Source organism: Dama dama, chromosome 1 (assembly GCF_033118175.1).
Source record: "Dama dama isolate Ldn47 chromosome 1, ASM3311817v1, whole genome shotgun sequence".
NCBI lineage: Eukaryota > Metazoa > Chordata > Mammalia > Artiodactyla > Cervidae > Dama > Dama dama.
In genome coordinates, this window is record NC_083681.1 from 52367841 (window position 1) to 52389139 (window position 21299).

Consider the following 21299-nt stretch of genomic DNA (forward strand, 5'->3'; position numbering starts at 1 on the left):
CCAGTTGAACTGTGGTCAGTAACCACCAATAGTCCCTGATGTAGAATCTGGGGATAGAATCAAATGATGGGGTTTTCCACTCAAAATAGGGAATGGTAGAAAGCCAATTAGATTGGGAGCTCCATGCAAAGATAGCAGAGCTCAGAAATGAGAGGAACTTGCCCACCATATTTGGAAATGGTGAGAAAGACAAGGAACTCAAAAGGGTTCATGGGTTTGCCTATGTTTCTCGTCGTCCCCAAAGCCATCGGAAGTATCCTTCAGTTCAACTGCTGCCAGCAAATCTGATTAAAAAACAAAATTCAACCGAGTAAATCTGAAGCTCTAACTGGCTTTATTCAATGACCCATTAATAATAACCCATCTAGGGGATAGAAAGGAAAACCTGAGGACCTGTACAAAACAGAAGGCTTTTATAGGCAACAGGGGGTGGGGGAAAAAAAGTTTCTAGTAAAGAACAGATTGACCTTCCTAGAGGGGACAAATGGGATCTATTGGGTGGGTTATCTCTCTAGTGCTGACCAGGTAATTCCAGGTCAAGTGGTTAAAGGCCACATTCCAAGAAGCAGCTGAAATTGCAATTAGGTTAGGTATTAAGTCCTGTTGACATGTGGCTTAGCGCAAGTGACTCCATTTTGGGTTTGTTGTTTCTTTTTTAACATGTGAGAAGAGAGAAATGATTAAAAGGTGGAATTCTTAGGACTTCCCTGGCAGTCCAGTGGTTAAGATTCTGTGTTTCCACTGAAGGGAGTGCAGATTTGATCCCTGTGAGTAGAACTAAGATACCTGATGCCATGTGGTGCACTGAAATGAAATGAAAATGAAAATAATAAAAAGGTGAAATTCTTAATCAAAGGGGAAACAGGACCTTGAAATTTGAAAAATTCTCGGCCTATTCATATTGAATAAGAAAGTTCATTTAAGAGAGAATACAAAGGGTGTGGCAGGATTTGGTAAGATTTATATGAAGCTACCATTTCAACAGAAGAGAGGAGCTATTCTAGACAATGGGGAGATTGGTTGATCATCTAAAGACAGGACCTATGGTCCAAGGCAATAGAAGAATGACCCCGAAGGCATGCCATCACAGTCCCAAACTGAAAGGGCATATAGGGCAGATTAATTTCAAAGGAGGGGCTTCTGCTGCCGAGTACCCTTTCACATTGCAGGCTCTGATCCTCCAAATTCTGGCATCTAGCCCCTCCCCTGCCTTCGGGGTAGTGCAGGCCATGGTGGCAGCTCTTTCAGAGAGCACAGGTGGTAAATCTTGGCAGTGTCCACAGAACTAGGTGTAGCTATGTCCACCCAGACTCCAAAGAATGGACCCTTCTGGGCCTCTGGTGTGCAACCCCGTCAGAGAACCACTTTAGGGTACAGCAGAGAGCTCCTATGACAGCAAAGCCCAGCAGAGTTGTGAGGGTGGGACTGCCCTCAAACCCTCAAACTGGAGAGCCAGTTTAAGAGTGTGAGATTCCACTTCCAGAGCCACAAGCACAGGATTCCAACCCATGAGAGCTGGGGTGGGGCCATTCCAGTTAGTCCAAAGTGCAGGTCCCTGCCCCAGTGTACCTGAAGGTTTTGGACTTGCTTAGGACTTGCTACCCCTTTCTGCTTTTGTTTGGCCATGCCACATGGCTTGTGGGATCTTAGTTTCCTGACCAGGAATTGACCTGGGGCCCTCAGCAGTGAATGCGTGAAGTCCTAACCACTGGACTGCAAGGGAATTCCTTTATTTCTCCTTTTTGAAGTAGGAATGTCTATCCTATGCCTGTCCCACCACTGTATTTTGGAAGCACATAACTTGTTTGACTTAATGGGTTCATAAGTTGAATCAACACTGAATCTCACCCATGTAAAAAAATTAATAAACAGAAGCATCAGAGTCAGGAGACCAGAAGAGGGAGCTCTCAGACCCTGCAATGATAGTCTTTACCCTGGCCAGGAATTGGCCAATGAAAAGCCATGAACTTTCTCATAGTCCTCCTAACTTCTTTTCCCCACTAAAAAGCATTCTCCTTCCTGTGCCTTGCAGGGACTTGCCACAGTTGCAGATCCCAAACTGCAATTCTCTGCTGATTTTGAATAAAGCCTTCCCCCCACCTCCCGGGGAAGTAACTGGCAGTCTGCGTTTTAGGTTAACACCCATTTCTAATTTGGATGAGACTGGTGGCTTAGATGGTAAAGAATCTGCCTGTAATACAGGAGACCCAGGTTCAATTCCTGGATCAGGAAGATCCCCTGGAGAAGGGAGTGGGTACCCACTCCAGTATTCTTGCCTGGAGAATTCCATGGACAGAGGAGCCTGGCGGGCTACAGTCCATGGGGTCGCAAAGAGTCGAACAGGACTGAGTGACTAACAATTTCACAGATTTAGGCTTTAGAGTCAATATTTGAACAGGTAAATTTTGGGGTTACTGGGATGGAATGAATGTATTTTTCATGTGAGAAGGATATGAACTTTGGGTGGCCAGGGGCAGAATGCTATGGTCTGAAAGTTTGTGTCTCTCCAAAATTTTATACATTAAGTCCTCCAAAAGATGATGATAGTAGTAAGTAGGGCTTTGGTACATGCTTAAGTCATGAAGGTGGAACCTTCAGGAACAGGACTACTTATAAAAGGGATTCCAGAGAGATCCCTCACACCTTTCATCCTGTGAGTTCATTGCAAAAAGGTGCTGGCAATGAACTAGCACCTCGCCAGGTGATCACACTGGTGCTTTAATTTTGGACTTCTCAGTCTCCAGAACCATAAGCAGTAAATTTTCTGTTGTTTATAAACTGCCCAGTCTGTGGTATTTTGTTATAGCAGCCTGAATAGGCTAATATAGAAAAGACATCCTGTGTTCATGGCCTGGAAGACTTAAGATGACAAATTACCCAAAGTGATAAGAACAAAGAAGCAAGACTCACACTTCCAGACTTCCAAGTATACCACAAAGCTACAGAAATGAAAACAGTGTGGTAATGCATAAGGACAGACACGTAACAGGTAATACAGAAATAAACCCTCACATATATGGTCACTTTTCAACAAGAGTATGAAGACCATTCAATGAGAAGAGGACAGTCTTCAACAAATGTTGCTATGAAAACTATTTACATGCAAAAAAGAATGAAGCTGGACCCTTATGTTATGCCATTTACAAAAGTAACTCAAATTGATCAATGATCTAAGCTTTAAGAGCTAAACTATAAAACTGTTAGAACAAAACATAGGAAATAATCTTCATGATATTGGATTTGGCAAGGATTTTTCCAATATGACACCAAAAACATAAGCAAAAAAGGAAAAAGATAATTGGACTTGATTAAAATTTAAAACTTGTGCATCAGAGGACAGTATTTGAGAATGAAAAGAAAACCCATAGAATGGGAGGAAATACTTGTAAATCCATATATCAAATTAATATCTAGACTATATGAAGAATTCCTAACTCAATAGCAACAAAAAATATTAATAAGCCACCCAATTTGAAAATGGTTAAAGGACTTCAATAGACATACCTCCAAAATCTCTCAGTAAAACAGCCTGCAAGGAAGTTAGAATGTATACAAATGGCAAGTAAGCAAGATGTTCAACACTGTCAGTCATTAAAGAAAGGTAAATCAAAACCACAATGAGACAGATACCAATACATGCCTATTAGGATGGCTATCATTTAAAAAATCAGAACATAAAGTGTTGAGGATGTGAAGAAATTGGAACCCTCATGCACTGCTTGAGAATAAAGAATTGTGTTGATGTTGTGAAAAGTAGTTTAGCATTTCTTCAAAAAGTCAAATATAGAATTATCACATGATCCAGCAATTCCATTCCTAGGTTATATACTAAAAAGTAAAAACAGAGACTCAGAGACTGGTGCACTAACATTCACAGCAGCATTATTTAAAATAGCCAAAAGATAGAAACAACACAAGTGTCCATCAGTAGTGGATGAATGTGTAAACAAAATATTGTATGTACATACAATGGAATATTAGTCAGCCACAAAAAGGAAGCAAACCTGATACACATTACAACATGAACACTGAAAACATCATGCTAAGTGAAGGAAGCCAGACACAAAAGGACAAATGCTGTGATTCCACTTATATATGGTACCCAGAATAGGCAAATACACAGATAGCAGAACAGAGGTTACTAGGGAATGAGGAAAGGGAGAAATGGATTGTTTAGAATAGTTTGCATTTACTAGAATTTTATATAAATGAAAACATACATACTTTTCTTTTTGAATAATTTTTTCTAAGGATAATTTTCAGAGATTCATCTTTGTTGTGGGTATCAACAGCCCCTTCTGCTTTATTGTATATGATTCCATAGTATGTGTCATGATTTGTTCACATAGCCACTTTTTGATGGACATTTGGGTTATTTCTAGTTCTTGCCTAATACAAGCAAAACTGCTATGAACATTTGTGTTCAAGTCTTTGCATAGAAATAAGCTTTCATTTCCTGTGGGTAAGTACTTAGGTGTGGAACAGCAACTTTATATAAATTTTTTTTCCAAAATCTCAGATAGCTGAATATGAGAATTCCAGTTGCTCATCTTCACCTACACCTGGTATGACCAATCTTTTTAATTTTAGCCTTTCTGATATGTATGTATTTCACTGTGGTTTTAATTTGCATTTCTCAAATGACTAATGATGTCAAACATTGTTCATGGTTTTTCCCCTATCAACTTATGAGAGTTCTTCATGTATTTTGAATACTGGTCCTCTATCAAGCATGCAATCTACAAATATTTTCTCAATCTGTAGTTTACTTTTTGTTCAGTTTCAGGCTGCCTAATTAAGAACCTCAGTTCCTCATTGACTGAAGGCTGCCCTCAACTCATTGCTGGGCCTCTCCACAGGCAGCTCAAATTGCTGCATAGAAGCAAATGAAGAGTCAGACTGTACGGACTAGAAAAATGCCACAATCTTTCATAATCTAACCTTCAAAGTGATGATGCAACCCTTGCTGTATTCTATTCCTTAGATGCAAGTCACCAGGTGCAGACTATATTCTAGGGGAAAGGATAATGAAATATATGAATATGAATACTAGAGGCAGATATACCATTTCAGAAACTGCTTTCAGAAGATACACAGATGCCTACACAAATATTATCTTCAAAATTCTTTGTTTTCAGTACTTTATAATTCTTCTTGGTTTTTATCTTCCTGGAATTTCTGAATGTTGCTATGTATATTATTCTATTCCTAATCTTTACTTTTCTATTTCTTTGCTGTCTAATGAAAGAGTTCCTCAATTTAATTTGCTAATTCAATCAATGCAATCCAGTCTACTACTTACCTGTGTTTATTTCAGCTATTATATTTTTCATTTAATAGTTGTATTTTTGGTTATTTTTCACTCTTGCTCCACATATTACCATTATCTTATTTCTTTAATATTTATCATACCATATTTAAATTATTGGTTGTCTTTTCAAGTATTTCTGCTTCAAATAGTATTCACTTTTTCTTTTGAGGCAGTTCTCAGATATCCAACTACTCTATATGAGTCCAAATTCTCCTAGGGTTTGGGCTGTAACTCTGGGAAAGTATACTGGCCAAGAGCCAAAGACCAGAATGTCAAGTAAGTATTAAGGTAAGGAAGGGACAAACCTCGGCAAAGCTTTCTAGGAGCCACAAGACCACATGTAACTGTTTCCACTCAGTTTCATCCCACCAAACCAAACCAAACCTTTAAATCCAGTCTAGGAAGAAGCAACTCTTGCAGGAGGCAGTCTCCCTAAATTACAGACCACTAACTGATGTTTTCAAAGGATAGTGAGTGAGTGAAAGGCCTAAGGTGATAAATTATTTCCCACCTAGTTTCATTCTCACTACTCAAGGAACTTTTTTTTTTTTGCCATGCCGCAAATGCTTGCGGGATGCTGTTTCCTGATCAGTGACTAACCTGGGCCATGACAGGGAAAGCCCAGAATCTTAACCACTAGATCACCAGGAACTCCCTCTCAGATTCTATTCTGCCCTAACTTCACCCCTGTGGATATCTGCATCTGTAATCTAGGTTGTTGTCTCCATTTCTATAGTAATGGGGCTAGTTGCGGTTTGCCCTAAGGCAGGGATCAGCCCTTTTTTCTGTAAAAGATAATATTTTTGGCTTTTGGGGCCATAAAGTCGGTTACAACTACTCAACCCAATCTTCGTAAGTGAGTATGGCTGAGGTCTAACAAAATTTAATTTAAAAACAGGTTGCAGGCTGGATTTGGTGGAAGGGTAGCTTGTCACTCCTGTCTCAAGGCAAAGGTGGAGTCAAGAGTGAAGTGGCATAAGCAGAACTTTCCTTAAGACATCTTATTATTGCCTCCACCAATGACCCTATCTTTCAAGTTGCAGCCACTTTCCCTCACCCTTAACAGTTGAAAAGAGTCTTCTGACTCCCCTGAGGTTTCTCAGTTTTGTCTCTTGATAGTCCTTGGGAGGAAGTAAGTAACACATGGTAATTCATTACTTTGGCAGGAATGGGAAACCAAGTCAATAATTGTTTTCTTTTGTGTTTATTTATACATTTTTTTGGCAGCAAAACTTTATTAAACAGAAAATCTGCACTATGAACACACTTCACTGCTTCTGTTGAAGAACCCCAAGCCAAATAAAAAGACCAATATTAAATGCAGCATTAACTGGTTACTGCCTTAAAGATACATCAAATGCTACAGTGTAGGAAGACAATCATCCCATACCAGAAATCATAACTTCTTCCAAATAAAGAATATGACCAACCCATCTGCCATATTGAATTGATATTTATTTCAGGACATGCCATGTCAAAATAAAACAAAAGAGTCAACCCTTGCCTTTAACAATAATATTGTATTATAAAAGCACTTTACAACTCCATCCCATCTTTGAGTACAAGTTACTGGGGTATGTGGGCTAATGATTATCTGAAAGCATTTCTCTATTCAGACCCATAATCCAAGTGCTCTCTGAATATTATAAGGTGATACAGAAAGTGGGAAGTGGAGGAGGAAGAGGAAAGAGAGGGGAATAAGGTTCTCCCAGTTAAGGGCTTTGTTGAAATGAGGGGATGAGGAAGTATGAAGATATTTTTGCTGTCTTTTCATCCTTATACTGTGTTAAGTAATGCTTACAACATAAATTCAGCAGGCTTTTCCTGAGCTGTAACTCAGAAATTTACTTCCTGCAAACAATGTATTTACAAATGTGTTTATTAACTTACACAGCAATCTCACAATAACTAGTAAAGATTAAAATGGTGCACTCCTAGTATATTTGTTTGCAGTGTTTTAAGGGAAATACATATTGCCATTGTGATGAAGCTCTAAAGACTGAATAAAACATCTAAAAACTGAAAGTAGTTAAAAAGGCAAAGAAATAAATATCACCAAAGAAAAAAAATTGTAGCTTAAATATAAAACTGAATCACTAATTAACCAAACTATACAGATCTAATAAAAAGCAAAACCAAGTTGAGAGAACCAACATAAAAAAAAAAATGCTGAAAAATAAGGCATAAATCTGCATAATGTTAAGTTTTATTTTCATTCTCTCTTTTCCCTCTTCTATGTATGCTTGTTCAGATCTGCCTTGAAGGGCTTATAAGAAAACATTCCATCTTAAATTTGATCTCAAATGTCCCGGGCAAAGTATTTGCTATTCTGCTGAAGATTCTACAGTTGCTAAGTGTTAGATATCATTGTTTCCACTTGTTACAGTAGTTTTGATCAAGATGCCAAATTTAAATTCTCGCACTGGTTCTTCTTAAAGGAATTTGATTTCTCCAGTGACTTGCCTGCATAGCATTTTTTTAAAAAGAAACAAAGGAAGAAATAAAGAAACTCAAGAGAAATCTATTGCTTAAAAAAGTCTTCTTTTTCAATCAGAACTCTATTTTGATAATTTTAAAATCTTGGGAGAATTAGCTCTTAGAAGAATTAAATATTTAAAACTTGTTCTGAAGCACTTTTACTTTTCTCTCCCAGAGTCTGACATGTGAAAGGATCATTTGTTTTGGTCAGAAATATATTTTATGTTCATTTACTTGTAAGTACTTAGTATGGTCATTAGGACTCATTCTGAAGACACATCAGAAACCCTTTCCTTATTCCAGCACTGCCTTCCATGATAGCTGAGTTTTTACCTCAATTAAGGTCTAAGTAATTTATATCAGTGCTCAAGAATAGTTTTGGATATCTTGGCTCAAGGCCTAGAGCAAGTGGTATCGCTAAAATACAAGGTAATTCCAGTGGGCTTGGTCTGACTTGGTCTGGCTTTGCCTCCTCTTGTTAGTTTTGGGGGAAGGTGGCAGGAGTAGGAGATGGGGTAAAGGAGAAGTGGGTACTGCAGGGAGAGATCAAGTAAGTCGGCAAAGGCAAGTGCTCCTATGAACAACTGTGCTGTAACCAAGCCACATACTGTTGAGAGCTCCATCATTTTGAAGTACATTCTCGTAACATTAAAAATGAAAAACAATGTTAAGAAAATGTATCTAATTTTTAAAGTTATCACTGGAATATGCTGGAATCATTTGGCTTTTTGTAAAATATAAATAATGAAGACACTGACTTTTTTGTGCTTGTGAAGCTAATAGATCATCTCCACGATACAGGCAGCAATGATGAATTGCAATACGTTATTACTGAAGGGAAAAGGTTCAAGCCAATATTCACACTGCAGTCAATGAAAGAGTAAGGGGGCCAAAGCAGTGAGCTTCTGCAGGAAAGCTGAAGATGCCATGGGGGATTAGCAGGAACAGCCTCCTTCGCTGACTGGCTGCTCCTGAGGCTTTTCCAGTTTTATGTCAATCACTGAAACAAAAGTTAAGGAACCATAAATGGAGAAGTACAATTCCAATTCTATTGGACACCAACGATTCTCCCATTCCTATTTGGCTTCAGAGCCTACTCATCCATTATTTCCTATATAGCCAGTCCACCACATGAGGTTTCACCACACATATGAAATAAATGTGCTTGTATCTCTTATATGCAGCAAGGTTCCGAACAAAGTTAATTCCTATTCATCAGATTATATCAAGGTAATTATTCTACAGAAATAAGAAAGCATACAAAGATGATGTTCTTTAAGGAATTATCTGTAACAAAAACCTGAAAACAGCCTACAAGAAAGTTCCAACAATAGGGACAGAATTTAATAAACAACTGAGCTTCAACTCGATAGAATACATCATACTATTAATAAAGGCTTAGAAAACACATAACATTTAGAAGTGGGAAGAGCTGAATATAAAGTGCTATGAATTCCATGGCTTTTAATAAAAATGTCTGCATATAGAAAAACACTAGAAGATAAATATGTGACAAATAAGGAAAATATAAAAACTCTTTTAAATAAATAATTTACATGTGCTTTGTTCTGTCCCCATTTCTGAAAGCAGAGGCCGTGATAAAGCTCCAGACTGAGTTATCTCCTGCCTATTCCAATTAGAAAGCTCAAATGTCAGAAAACACAGGGGAAGAAAGTAAGATATATACTGTGGTGAAAAAGTCCAGAGTCAAGAGGAGTCAAAATTAAGAAGCAGCAGGGCGGGATGCTAAGAGTTTCCTGCTCATTAAAATCCAAGCAGGCAAAACAAACAAATCAAGCAAGCAAACAAACACAAACCCTGTCACTGATTAACTGTAGTGAGCAGCAGGCTGCAAAGAGTGCACCTGGATAACCAGATTGCATTTGCTATAGAAAAACTCAGAGCTTTTTTACTCCTAAACCATCAATTCTTAGTTCTAAAAGGCAACGGCATAATATTCCTAAGTCAACCAAGTTGGGCTTTAAAGGCCTATGTTAACAACAAAATTTTCTTGTGAAACAAAAAGGATACTGTCTTCTCTGCTTCTGTCCTGTGTGCTTTCCATTCCAGGTAGAGCTGCTGCAACACGTCGGAAGAGCTATGGGGAGAAAAAGACATGATAATTGGGAGGGAAAATTCAGCAAATGACATCAAGTAAAGACCACTGGATGGCTGAGTTAAAGGACTTGGCTTCTGGGTTATTCCTTAGACCTTAGCACAATTAAAACACATTAAAATGTCTATTTATTCTATAAACAAATGCTATATGAAAACCAATATGCCAAACACAAAGAAGAATAAAGATATGATCCTTGCTTTCCAACAAGTGAGATTAGACATGAACAAAAAGCTAAGAACTAAGCAGTAAAAATATCATTTGAGTCACACAGACAAATTACTGTAGGAATTCAGATTAAGGACAGAATATTAATTCAGTTAAACTGTACAGTGGCATTCCTATCTTATTTATAATGAGTTAGGTTCTAAAGTTAGTGTACAGTATGAGAAGGTCAGTCTAGTTGGAAGTCACTATCTTAGAAACCACCACACCACATTCAAGTTGGGTGAGATGTTCACTGTGAGAGGCATGTGGGAACAGAAACTGACTGAAGGAACAAAAGACTTATACCTTTTACTTTGTGCCCTAACCTAGCTATCTACTTACTGGGTAGAATGGCAGGTGAAACTGCCACATTATTTCAATCATTTCTCTTTTCTGTTAGGCATTCAGTGCAAAATTCCTATAAATTAAAATGCACATATGATGTAACTACCTTGTACTACATAAGTAAGTACTTACTTACTTGAGGCACTGTCTATAAAGTTCTCCAGAGACACAGAAATGAATAAGATGTGGTTTTTAGATATAAGGAGCTCACAATTTGGCAAAGGATATAGACTCAAACCATTCCTTGTGATACAATGTTATGAGTGCTATAAACTAAAGAAGTAGAAAATGATACGCGAACACAGCTGTAAGAAGGCCCAGTTCAAGGAGTTGAGAAGAATTCTTAGGCAATGACATCTGAGTTGGGATTTAAAGATTTCACTCAGTTGAAAACCATACCATGGAAAGCACTCAGACTTTAAGCATTCCATAAAAGTTGCTGTATTAAAATGAGAAGTAACAGAAAGAAGGCCAGAGATGAAAGAATGGAACTATAAATAATCTGTTTAGGGAAAGAAGTATAGAAAAGGAACAAATCTTTATTTGTAGGCAATAGCTGGATGGGGTAGGATTAAGGAAGATATGAATAGAAGTATAATTGTCTTGGTTCTATAACACTTAGTAGCATTTTAAAGATGTGCAAAGTTAGGCATTAGCCTCAATATTCAACCAAAATCAGTTATTAGACTTAAAACTGCAGAATGCTTACCTTAACATCATTTCTGCTACTTAAGAAATTGTGCATGACCAAAGATCATGCTATCAATCAAATCAACACAACATTAATTGTATAGGGAAGTGCAAGTGAAAAATCACTCATTCGTGTCCGACTCTTTGCAACCCCATGGACTGTCCATGGAATTCTCTAGCCCAGAATACTGGAGTGGGTAGCCTTTCTCTTCTCCAGGGGATCTTCCCAACCCAGGGATCAAACCCAGGTCTCCTGCATTGCAGGCAGATTTTTTACCAGCTGAGCCACAAGGGAAGCCTAAGAATATTGGAGTGGGTAGCCTATCCCTTCTCCAGAGGATGTTCCCGACCCAGGAATCGAACTGGGGTCTCCTGCATTGAGGTGGATTCTTTACCAACTGAGCTATCAGGATAGCCCATTAATTATTAATTCATTATACAATTAATTAAACCATTAACTGTATAAGGCAGGTCCATATGGATTAATATATGAATATTCAGTTTCAAATAAAGATCAGCATTCTCTAGATCTAGATACAAGAATAAATATTGCAACAATTAATGTCTGTGAAAGCTGTTAATGTTATGAACAAAAATAACTTAAAATTTACAAAAGCAAAATGAATAGAGAAATACATAGACTTTAGATAAGTGTAGGAAAAGTATTATGCCCTTTCAAGACTAGCAAGTGTTTATAATTAATGCATGCAAAGTCGGACAATAATTCTAATCTTTTTGAAGTTTTTATATATTAGTATTAGATAATACATTAAAAGCAGAACGCTAAGCATCAGGAAAAGTCTAACACCCATTACAAATCACTTTTCATCCAGAGGTGAAGAATATAGAGTATGAAGGAAAACATTTTATAGACAATGAGAAAAACTGAAGAAAAAAAAGCGTTCCCCTGCCAAAATCAACTGAAAATAATCAGCTATTGAGGGCTGCAAACCAGTATACTGTATAGTGATTATTGGAATAATCTAGCAGCTGACAATGTGGTACTAAATCTTGTATCCCAGAAATTCATTCTATAATGATGATACTCAGTTTTGGCTGCAATGATTTTCAAGAATGGATAGGTAGTCCAGACCAACTAGAACACACAATATGTAAAAGAATTAGAATGAAGCTATATATATTGAAGGCCAGACTAAGAAAGACCTGCAAAGAATGTGGACTTCATCCCAGCAAAGGAAGGTGCTAAAAAAAAGTACGCATTAAGACTTCTTTCTATAATTTCAGCATCTTACTATGACTATAAAGTCATATAAGTCACATATTGAAAACAAAAGATACTATGGTGGATGGCTAAAAACTAAAAGGTGAAGTTTTTACATTCTGGGTAGGTCACTTACTTGACAGGCCATCTTTCTGTTCCTCAATTTTCTTACCTGTAAAATGGACTTAAGATAATAGTACACGAAACCAACTAGATCACTATGAAAATTAAGTGAAATCATTATGTAAACTGCTTAAAGATGATCTGTTATATAGAAAGTCTTTCATATACAGTAGCTCTATTTCTATTAGAATAGAATATCATTCACAACCATCCATGGTCCTGTGGATTATGGGACCAGAATGTTTTTCCAAATGTTATGAAATTCTGCAAGAATTTGAGGACTACAGCAAAACACCAACAGATACAAAATTCTGCTTTAGGAAACAATATAAAACTGACAGGAAAAGTGTGGGGGTTGGGAGAAACTGTCTGAAAATATTTAAGCAGAACTGAAATGTCCTTACTTAGGAAAATCTAGAAATTACCCCCAAGATCTCATAGCTTGGTTGGACATGAAATATTTATTTAATTAACTGCCTATCTGTTTATAATGTACATAATCTTTTTGGCTCCAAAGGATATTTTATTACATGCTAGCTTAGAAATTGAATTTTTTTTTTTTTTTATGGTGGAGGCACAGAGGTCTGTTTACCTTCCATGAAAATGGAATGAAGTTTACAAGTTTTGAGACTTTAAAAAAAATTAAAATAAGTTCTAATTAGTGAAAAGCAGATAACTAATGAGGTCTTTCAAGGAGGATCTTGTTAGAATTACAGTCAACTACCTATTCTCATAATACATCATAGCACAGTATTTAATGTTTTTATAGAAAGACACAGAATTTGAGCCAAGAAACTCTGGTATTAACTCCCCCATTATTACAAGTTTTGTGACCTCAAAGATATGAATTCCTCTAATCCTTAGATTCCTTCTAATAAAAAGGGGAACGCAGTTGTGCAGTTCAGATCCTTGAGGATCCATTTCCTGATAATTCCTGAGAAAAACGTCCCTAACCCACTACCAGAATTCTTCAATCCCATCATCTTACAATCAATTAAATACTTTATATATTCTGATAGCACCCTGTATTTCTTCTTTCAGAACTTTTAATACACTGATTGCAATGGCCTATTTATCTGTCTATCCCTCTAGACTTTAACCACTGGAGGACAAGGCTCATATTTCATCTTTGATATCCTAGTACATGACATGCAATAGATTTTTTTTTTTTTAGATTTTTAAAAAAATATTAACTGAAAGAATGGCTAACGTGTGTGAAAACACATTAGAAAACATAGAGTACAGTACAAATGGTTGTTAGTGCCTTTAACCACTGACTTTTTTGAGTTCACTTGCATCTGAATCCTCAGCTAATTCTTTATGCATAATATCCATAATACTATTTAGCACATGACCACAGAGCTGAGAAAGCCTCTTTTTTTTTAATCAAATGAAAGAAAAATTAGCAATACTTATGCCCATCAAATTCTCCCAACTCCCAAAAAAGGCAACAAAAGAAATTAATGTATTCCGTTTCCTGTAGAAAAAGGAAATTTAAATTTATATGCAGAGTGACAGTGAAGGAAAACACTGATAAACTTCAACTTGATGAAAAACAAACACCTCTAAGTATCTCCAATCAAATATGAAAAACAATTTTTTTTAAAAAGTTAGGATTTGACTAACACAAGAAAATATAATGGGAGAAAATGACAAGAGGAACCAGAACAACAACTGGTAGATCAGAGAAATATGGGCTTCCCCACTGGCTCAACGGTAAAGAAGCAACATGGGTTCGATCCCTAGGTCGGAAGATCCCATGGAGGAGGAAATGGCAACCCACTCCAGTAGTCTTGCCTAGAAAATCCCATGGATAGAGGAACCTGGTGGGTTATGGTCAGTAGGGTCACAAAGAGTTGGACATGACTGAGTGAGCACACACACACGCAGAGAAATATACACTTAAACAAAGCAACAAGCCTCTATTATCTACAAAATTAAATATATTACCCACAGAAGAGTAAATAGGTTAACATGATCCCATAGGTTCTTCCCACTGTTTTATTTTTAACTTTGAGAGTAATTAGAACTAAATACTTCAGGAAAGCTTTACTGAAAGGTTATGTGTGAAGTCCTTTGCTCTAAACCAGTAGTTCTCAATACCTATAGTGCATCTGAATTACCCAGGAAACTTAAAAACAAACAAAACACCAGATGCTTGGGTTCTACCCCCAAAGACAGAGTAAGCTAGTTTGGGGTGGGGCTGGATCTTTAGTGTTTCCTTCAAAAATCTCCAGATGATTCTAATGTACTGCGAAAGTTAAAGGCCAATGCTCTAACAATAACCTGTAAGCAGTGTGAAGTAATCAAATCAAGTAAGGCAAGAAAGAAGCTAATACTGAGTGTTTAACTTCACATATTTTCTCATTTTTATCCTTGTAGTAACTTGTAAGGAAGGTATTAATATCCCCATTTTACAGAAATCTAAGGCTAAAGAGAGTATTTGCCATTCACCAAATGAATAGCAGAGCAAAGATTCTAAAGTTCATATATTTCCTATTATTTTATGCTGCCTAGTATAAACAGAAGTTGTTTCTTCTGTGGGAAAAGCTGTGTTAAGAAATAACTAACAATCGATTCTGGGTATAGGAATTTGCTTTGTGAAACACTGATTATATACAAATTACAGACATAAAAATTTAATCCATTTTCTGTAACTTAAAATTTTTACCTATAGCTTTAATCAATGTATTTGAAAAATTTAGTTCTCCTCCAAAATATTTCAATTAAAAGGGTCAATTAAAAAGGTCAACGTCACTAAACTACACTAACTTAAGACATCCCAAAATGGGCCAAGAAAATGCTTTACAAAAACCAAGTTCAACCCTTACATAAATATATGTAAAAGACAAGAAGGAAAAAACTCTAGCGGTTTAAGCTGTTTTAAATTATTAAAGGAAAATCTATTTCTTAAATGCCAACAATATGCTAACAGAGGCTTCTGCTAAATTAGAAATGACAGTTGACTAACTATGAGGTCAGTACTGTTGGTAATATTTTTAAAAAATCCTCTCACTTGTATTTACTCAGTATCCACTTTCTTTCTTTAAGTTTTTTATTTTTTGACTGCACCCTGTGGCATGTTGGGCCTTAGTTCCCTGACCAGAGATCGAACCCACACCCCCTGCATTGGAAGAATGGAGTCTTAACCACTGCACCACCAGGGAAGTTCCAAGAATCCACTTTCTACAGACATTCTGGGTCATCCTTGCCAGGATGCTTACTAGGACATTTTCTTTTCCTGGAAAAATGGTATCAATTCCACTCGGACCTCCAGGTGTATGGTATTTTACTTGTAATTTCTAGGGGGAAATAGACATTTTAAATTGCAGTGACAGCTATAGTAATTAGCTTTGGGGATGATGACAAGCTGAATACTGGCTCTCCACAGAAACTTTAAAGTTGAATACTTTGGGCTATAATTTAAGGTATTTAATTTAAAGGGGTAAACTGGGGATCTCAAAGTAAAATCACTGTTGCGACCAGTTCTTACCTTTATTATAAAAGTAAGTTAGTATTTTATAAGCAAGTGTAAATTCCACTCCGCAAGCTATCCTAATCAGTTCCATTAACATACAAAAATTTTTCCATTATGAACATAATCTTTGTAAGAGCATGGAGTGTATTATACATCACTATAATTCTCACATGCGTGCTCAGTATGTTAACTTTGATTTTTTTTTTTGCTAGATTTCTATTTTAATTTTGGTAGCCAAGCATTTCTTAAACAAAAGGTTACTTTATTACCTGGGTTTTTGGTGTGTTTTTTTTGCAATAACTCTGAATAATCTTTTTGCTTCTACCCTTACGCCTCTACAGTCTACTTTTACAGAGTAGTCAGTGACTTCTTTTAAATCCTAAACCACAGCATGTCAAATCTCTGATTAAAACTTTCCAACAGCTTCCTATATTACTCAGATTATTCAGCCAGCCAGGCTCCTCCGTCCATGGAGATTCACCAGGCAAGAATACTGAAATGGGTTGCCATTTCCTCCTCCAGGGGATCTTCCACACCTAGGGATTGAACCTGTGTCTCCTGCATTGGCAGGTGGATTTTTTTTTTTTTTACCACTGAGCCACCTGGGAATCCCAGATTACTCAGAATAAAAGCCTAAATCCTTGTTACAGCCTGCATGGACGTGGACCTCTGTCCCCTAGTACTATCCGTCTTTAAGCTTATTTCCTATCACTTGCCTCCTCCTTCACGTCACTCTAACTGAAGCAGTCTTACTATTCCTTAAACATGCCAAGTACCTTTGAACTTCTCATTGCACTTGATGCTTGGAATGTTCTTCCCCAAATACATAAACAACATACTTCCTCAATTTCTTTAGATATCTGTTCAAATATCCTTATCAGAAAGGCTTTTCTTGACTATCTTTCATAAAACATCAATATCCTAACACTTTCACTACTACTCTTTATTTCCCTGACCTTACGTTTACTTTTTTCCACAGCACTTATAGCCCTAATGAAGTACTGTATTCTCATTTATTGCCTAACTTTTCACACTAGAATGCAAACTTCATAATGGTATGGAATTATGATATTTTGCCAACTATTGTATCTCCAGTGCCTATAACACAACAGAACTAGGTATGTAGGAGGGGATCAATAAATATCTGATGAGTGAATTAATAAGAACATGGTCAATATAATAATTTCTCATTTAATCAGTTCATATCCACTTGTATATGGATTCCTGACCATTCAGTGATATTAAAGTCCTACTGTGTTAGGGATATAAAGCACAAAAGGATAAATTAGGGGTAAGGTTAAATATGAAAGAAGCAGAATGGTGTAGGGTTAAGAGCACAGAATTTGAAATCAAATAGATCTAGGTTCAAATTCTAGCTTCAGCCATAATCTTAAGCAAGTCACTTACCCTCTAAAACTTTGGTTTCCTCTCAGTGAGATGGATATACCTATCTACTTCACAGGGATACTGTGAGAATAAGTGAGATCAACACTTGGTATATTAAGTGGTTCTAACACATAGTAGCTGGGTAATTTGGAGAAAACTGTATAATTTCTGTGTCTCAGATCTTCTAAAATCAGGACAACAGCAGCAGACTTAAAGGACTGTTACATGGATTCACTCTTGTATTCAACAAAAATCTATGCATTTATATAAAACTACTTGGTAAGAAGACAACAAAGAAATGTTTTAAACTTAACATTAAAAAAAAAAATAAACAACATTTATGATTTATGACAAGTATTTATACAGTGTGTACTAGGCAGTCTTGTACTATATGTTAATTGCTCTTCTTTCCTGAAGTATCATCTGCCTTTTGTGTATCTATATCAAATATACTCCTTTTTTTTTCAGTTGAGCCATACAGCATGCGGGATCTTAGTTCCCTGACCAGGGATTGAACCCATGTCCCCTGCATTGGAAGTGTGGTGTCTTAATCACTGGACCATCAGGGAAGTCCTCAAATATATTTCTCAAGGATTTAACTTTTTTCACGGCATTCAAATAATTATTTATTTATTTGGCTGCATCAGGTCTTAGTTGTTGCACCCGGGATCTAGTCCCCAGACGGGGATTGAACTTGGGGTCCCTGTACTGGGAGCACAGAGTCTTAGCTACTGGACCACCAAGGAAGTCCCTTTTGCGGCATTTATAAACAAAGTCTTCCCTGATTATCCTATCTGAATATGATCTTATTCATTTCTGCCACAAATATATATCCTTGTGTCACTATTCATTTTACATCTCAATAATTATGTGAATCTTACTATCATGTAGCATTTGCATCTTTTATCATATACTACCTACCTTTCACTACATAAGACTTCATGAGAATGTGATTCTTTTCCTCAGCTATAAATTTTTTGAAGTCGAGAACCATATTTTATATCACTTTATATTCTCCAAAGAACCTACAGTGGTAATACTTACTGTAGGCACTTGATACTTGTGGAATAAGGTATGTGATAAAGTACAAGATTAAGATCTGCTATGAGTCAAGAACTATGGTTGACATGGGATATGGTGGTGTGGAAGAGACACCATCCTTACCAATGCTTAAAGTAAGTATGTCTTCTCAGCACATATAAAACAATTTTTTTCACATACACATGCAACTCCACTATGAACAGTACAGAAGTTTTCACTGAGTTGTTAATGCTGATGCCCATCAGTTATCATTAATTTCCCAAAAAGTCCTCCTCTCTCTTTCAAACAAATCTTTTTCTTCTGCTAAGTATTGATGATTTTAGAAGAAAAAGATCAAGGAGTGTTTCAGTTCTATTTCATTTTCCAGTAATGCAAAATTACAGAATATAGCAAGAAGGGTAACACCCACACACGGAATACTAAAAGAATGTATTAATTATCAGATGAAAAATGAGGTGGAACCTTAAATATTACGTTATCATTACCATTTCCTTCAGCAATTTAAATATGAGACTACTTTCACAAAGAAAACAGTATTACTGTTTTGTTTTTTTTTTTTAAGAACAAATTTAGAAAAATAAAGGGTAAATTTTTCTTAGGCTGTGTTTCCATGGGGATTTTAGAGTTAAGTGCTGAAACCAGACTAAAGAGCAAAGGTTTTAAGCAAAGATCATTTTTAAATAAGAAGAATAACTAGCAATATTGAGTAGGAATAAATTTATTTTATTTTAAGCCAAAGCTCTCAGGCACTAAGACCCAATTACTTGAACCATGGTTAGACATTAAATGGTGCATTAGTGAAATCTCTCCTAGAATTGTTTAAAAAGGAAAACAAGCAATAGAGAAAGCCCATTTGAAGCTTTCATTATATGTATTATAAGCCAATACATGGGGGAGTGGGGAGGAGGAATCCAATTAGCAGAAAAAACTAAAAAGACATCTCTGTATACGTAAAGTACAACTAGATGGTATCTTTAGTACTGATAAACATGTCTTATATACAGAATGACTTCTGTGTACCTTTGGTGAAAAGGCATAATTTTGTCAAATAAAATGAGTACAATGCACAATCATCAAAAGGAACTCTGTTTTGCAAACACATGGCTGAATAAACACACACAATGGTTACTGAATAGCTCACAAGAGTGTGACTCCCAATGTGTTCCAGGATAGTGACTGGACTGTAAAATTTACCTGGTAAATTTTTCAATACCAGCACCATTTCTAAATTGTTACTGACCTACAACAAAAACTCAGAAGGAATTTGACATTATTTTTTCAAAATCACTTCTGTTGATAAGTTACTCACTGACCAAATAATTCACTTCAAAGATCTCCTTATATTGATCTTAGATAAGCAACAACATACAGAATCCAGGAATAAACTAACCTTCGATATTAAGTAAGACCAAGTATGTACATGCTAAATGGTCTCAGCTATTTCATTTATCAGATATTTTAATTTTTACCCCAGTTCAAGATAGACTCCACTTCTGGTAACAAACAGCACAGCAGCTTGTTTAGGACTACTACTCTTGCAGATAGCAATTATTAACTCTGAACAACTATTTGAAGACTTTCAAGAGTAACAAGAGGAGATACAAACTAGGAGTAATTCAATCCTGGGAAAAATGGAACCCACACTCAATGGGTGAGAGTCATGCTTATTAACAGGTTTTCCCAAAAGCCAATCCTAGCTTGTACAATAAAGGGTGGTTAGAACTCAAGCAAAAACTAGAGTTTTACATGTTTGAGGTGTCAACTGACTACCAGGATGGCTGTACTGATGAAGGAAATAACAAAAAGGAGGGAGCCAAGAGGAGGGGTCCTAAAATCTACACATAAAATTCATACAAACCCTCAGTTAACTCCTTAATGGTACATATGTAGGAGAAGCTCTAAGGAGTCACCATGTAGGTGACTTCCAGGAGCTACTTGAAAGCAAAAGCTAGAAAGAATGCTGAAAGAAATGAGGAGAGATTTCAGCTACTGCCTGCATCAGGGATATAGTTTAGAGTTTGAATCTCACCAAGATAGAAAAGCTTGCTAAACATCTCAGGCTTCCTACAGGCCCACCCAAACAATGCGTTAATAGCAAGACTACACAAATTCATGATGATCAGCCAGCAACATAACAACCTGCCATAATACAATCCCAAATTTTAGAGAAAAATAACAGAAACCAGAATCTCTATGTATACACTATGCCAAGCACACAATAAAAAATTACTAGATACATGAAAAAAAAAAAAAAGAAAAATCTACCTAGAATCAAGAGAAAAAGTAAACAGCCAACAGAAATAGGCTCTCAGCTGACCCAGATGTTGGAATTTGTTGTTGTTTAGTCACTCAGTTGTGTCCGACTCTTTTGCAACCCCATAGACTGTAGTCTGCCAGGGTCCTCTGTCCATAGGATTTCGCAGGCAAGAATACTGGAGTGGGGTGCCATTTCCTTCTCCAGGGGATCTTTCTGACCCATGGACTGAACTTGCGTCTCCTGCACTGCAGGTGGATGCTTTACTGCTAAGCCATCAGATACTTCCCATGGTGGAATTAGCAGACAAGAATTTCAAAGCAATTACTCAAATATGTTCAAGAACTTGAAGGTAACGATGGCCATAATGATTGAACAGATGGGGAATTCTGACAGAGAAATGGGAATTGTAAGAAATAAAAAAAATTTAGGACTGAATTACAATATCTGAAATAATAAATTTGCTGGATGGACTTCATAACAGTTTAGATAAGGCAGAAAAAGGATCAGTGAACTTGAAGACACATCAATAATAATATATAATCTGAAAAGAGAGGAAAATAAGATAAAAAAAAAAAAAAAATGAGCAGAAGCCTTAATGACTAGCAGGCATGGGATAATATCAAGTCATTAACAGATGTGCCATTG

General features: G+C 36.6%; 1 protein-coding gene across 2 annotated transcripts in view; it reads right to left on the reverse strand.

Moving 5' to 3' along the window:
• Nucleotides 1-6499: 6499 nt before the first annotated feature.
• The window catches only part of RAB6A (RAB6A, member RAS oncogene family), an 87496-nt gene continuing 72696 nt past the window's right edge, over nucleotides 6500-21299 (reverse strand). For both annotated transcript variants that reach the window (XM_061149907.1, XM_061149915.1), the window contains exons 7-8: nucleotides 9821-9887; nucleotides 6500-8789 (exon numbers count right to left, since the gene is read on the reverse strand). In XM_061149907.1, the coding sequence (XP_061005890.1) occupies nucleotides 8725-8789; nucleotides 9821-9887 (132 nt within the window). In that variant the 3' untranslated portion in view covers nucleotides 6500-8724. The remainder of the gene's footprint in view (nucleotides 8790-9820; nucleotides 9888-21299) is intronic.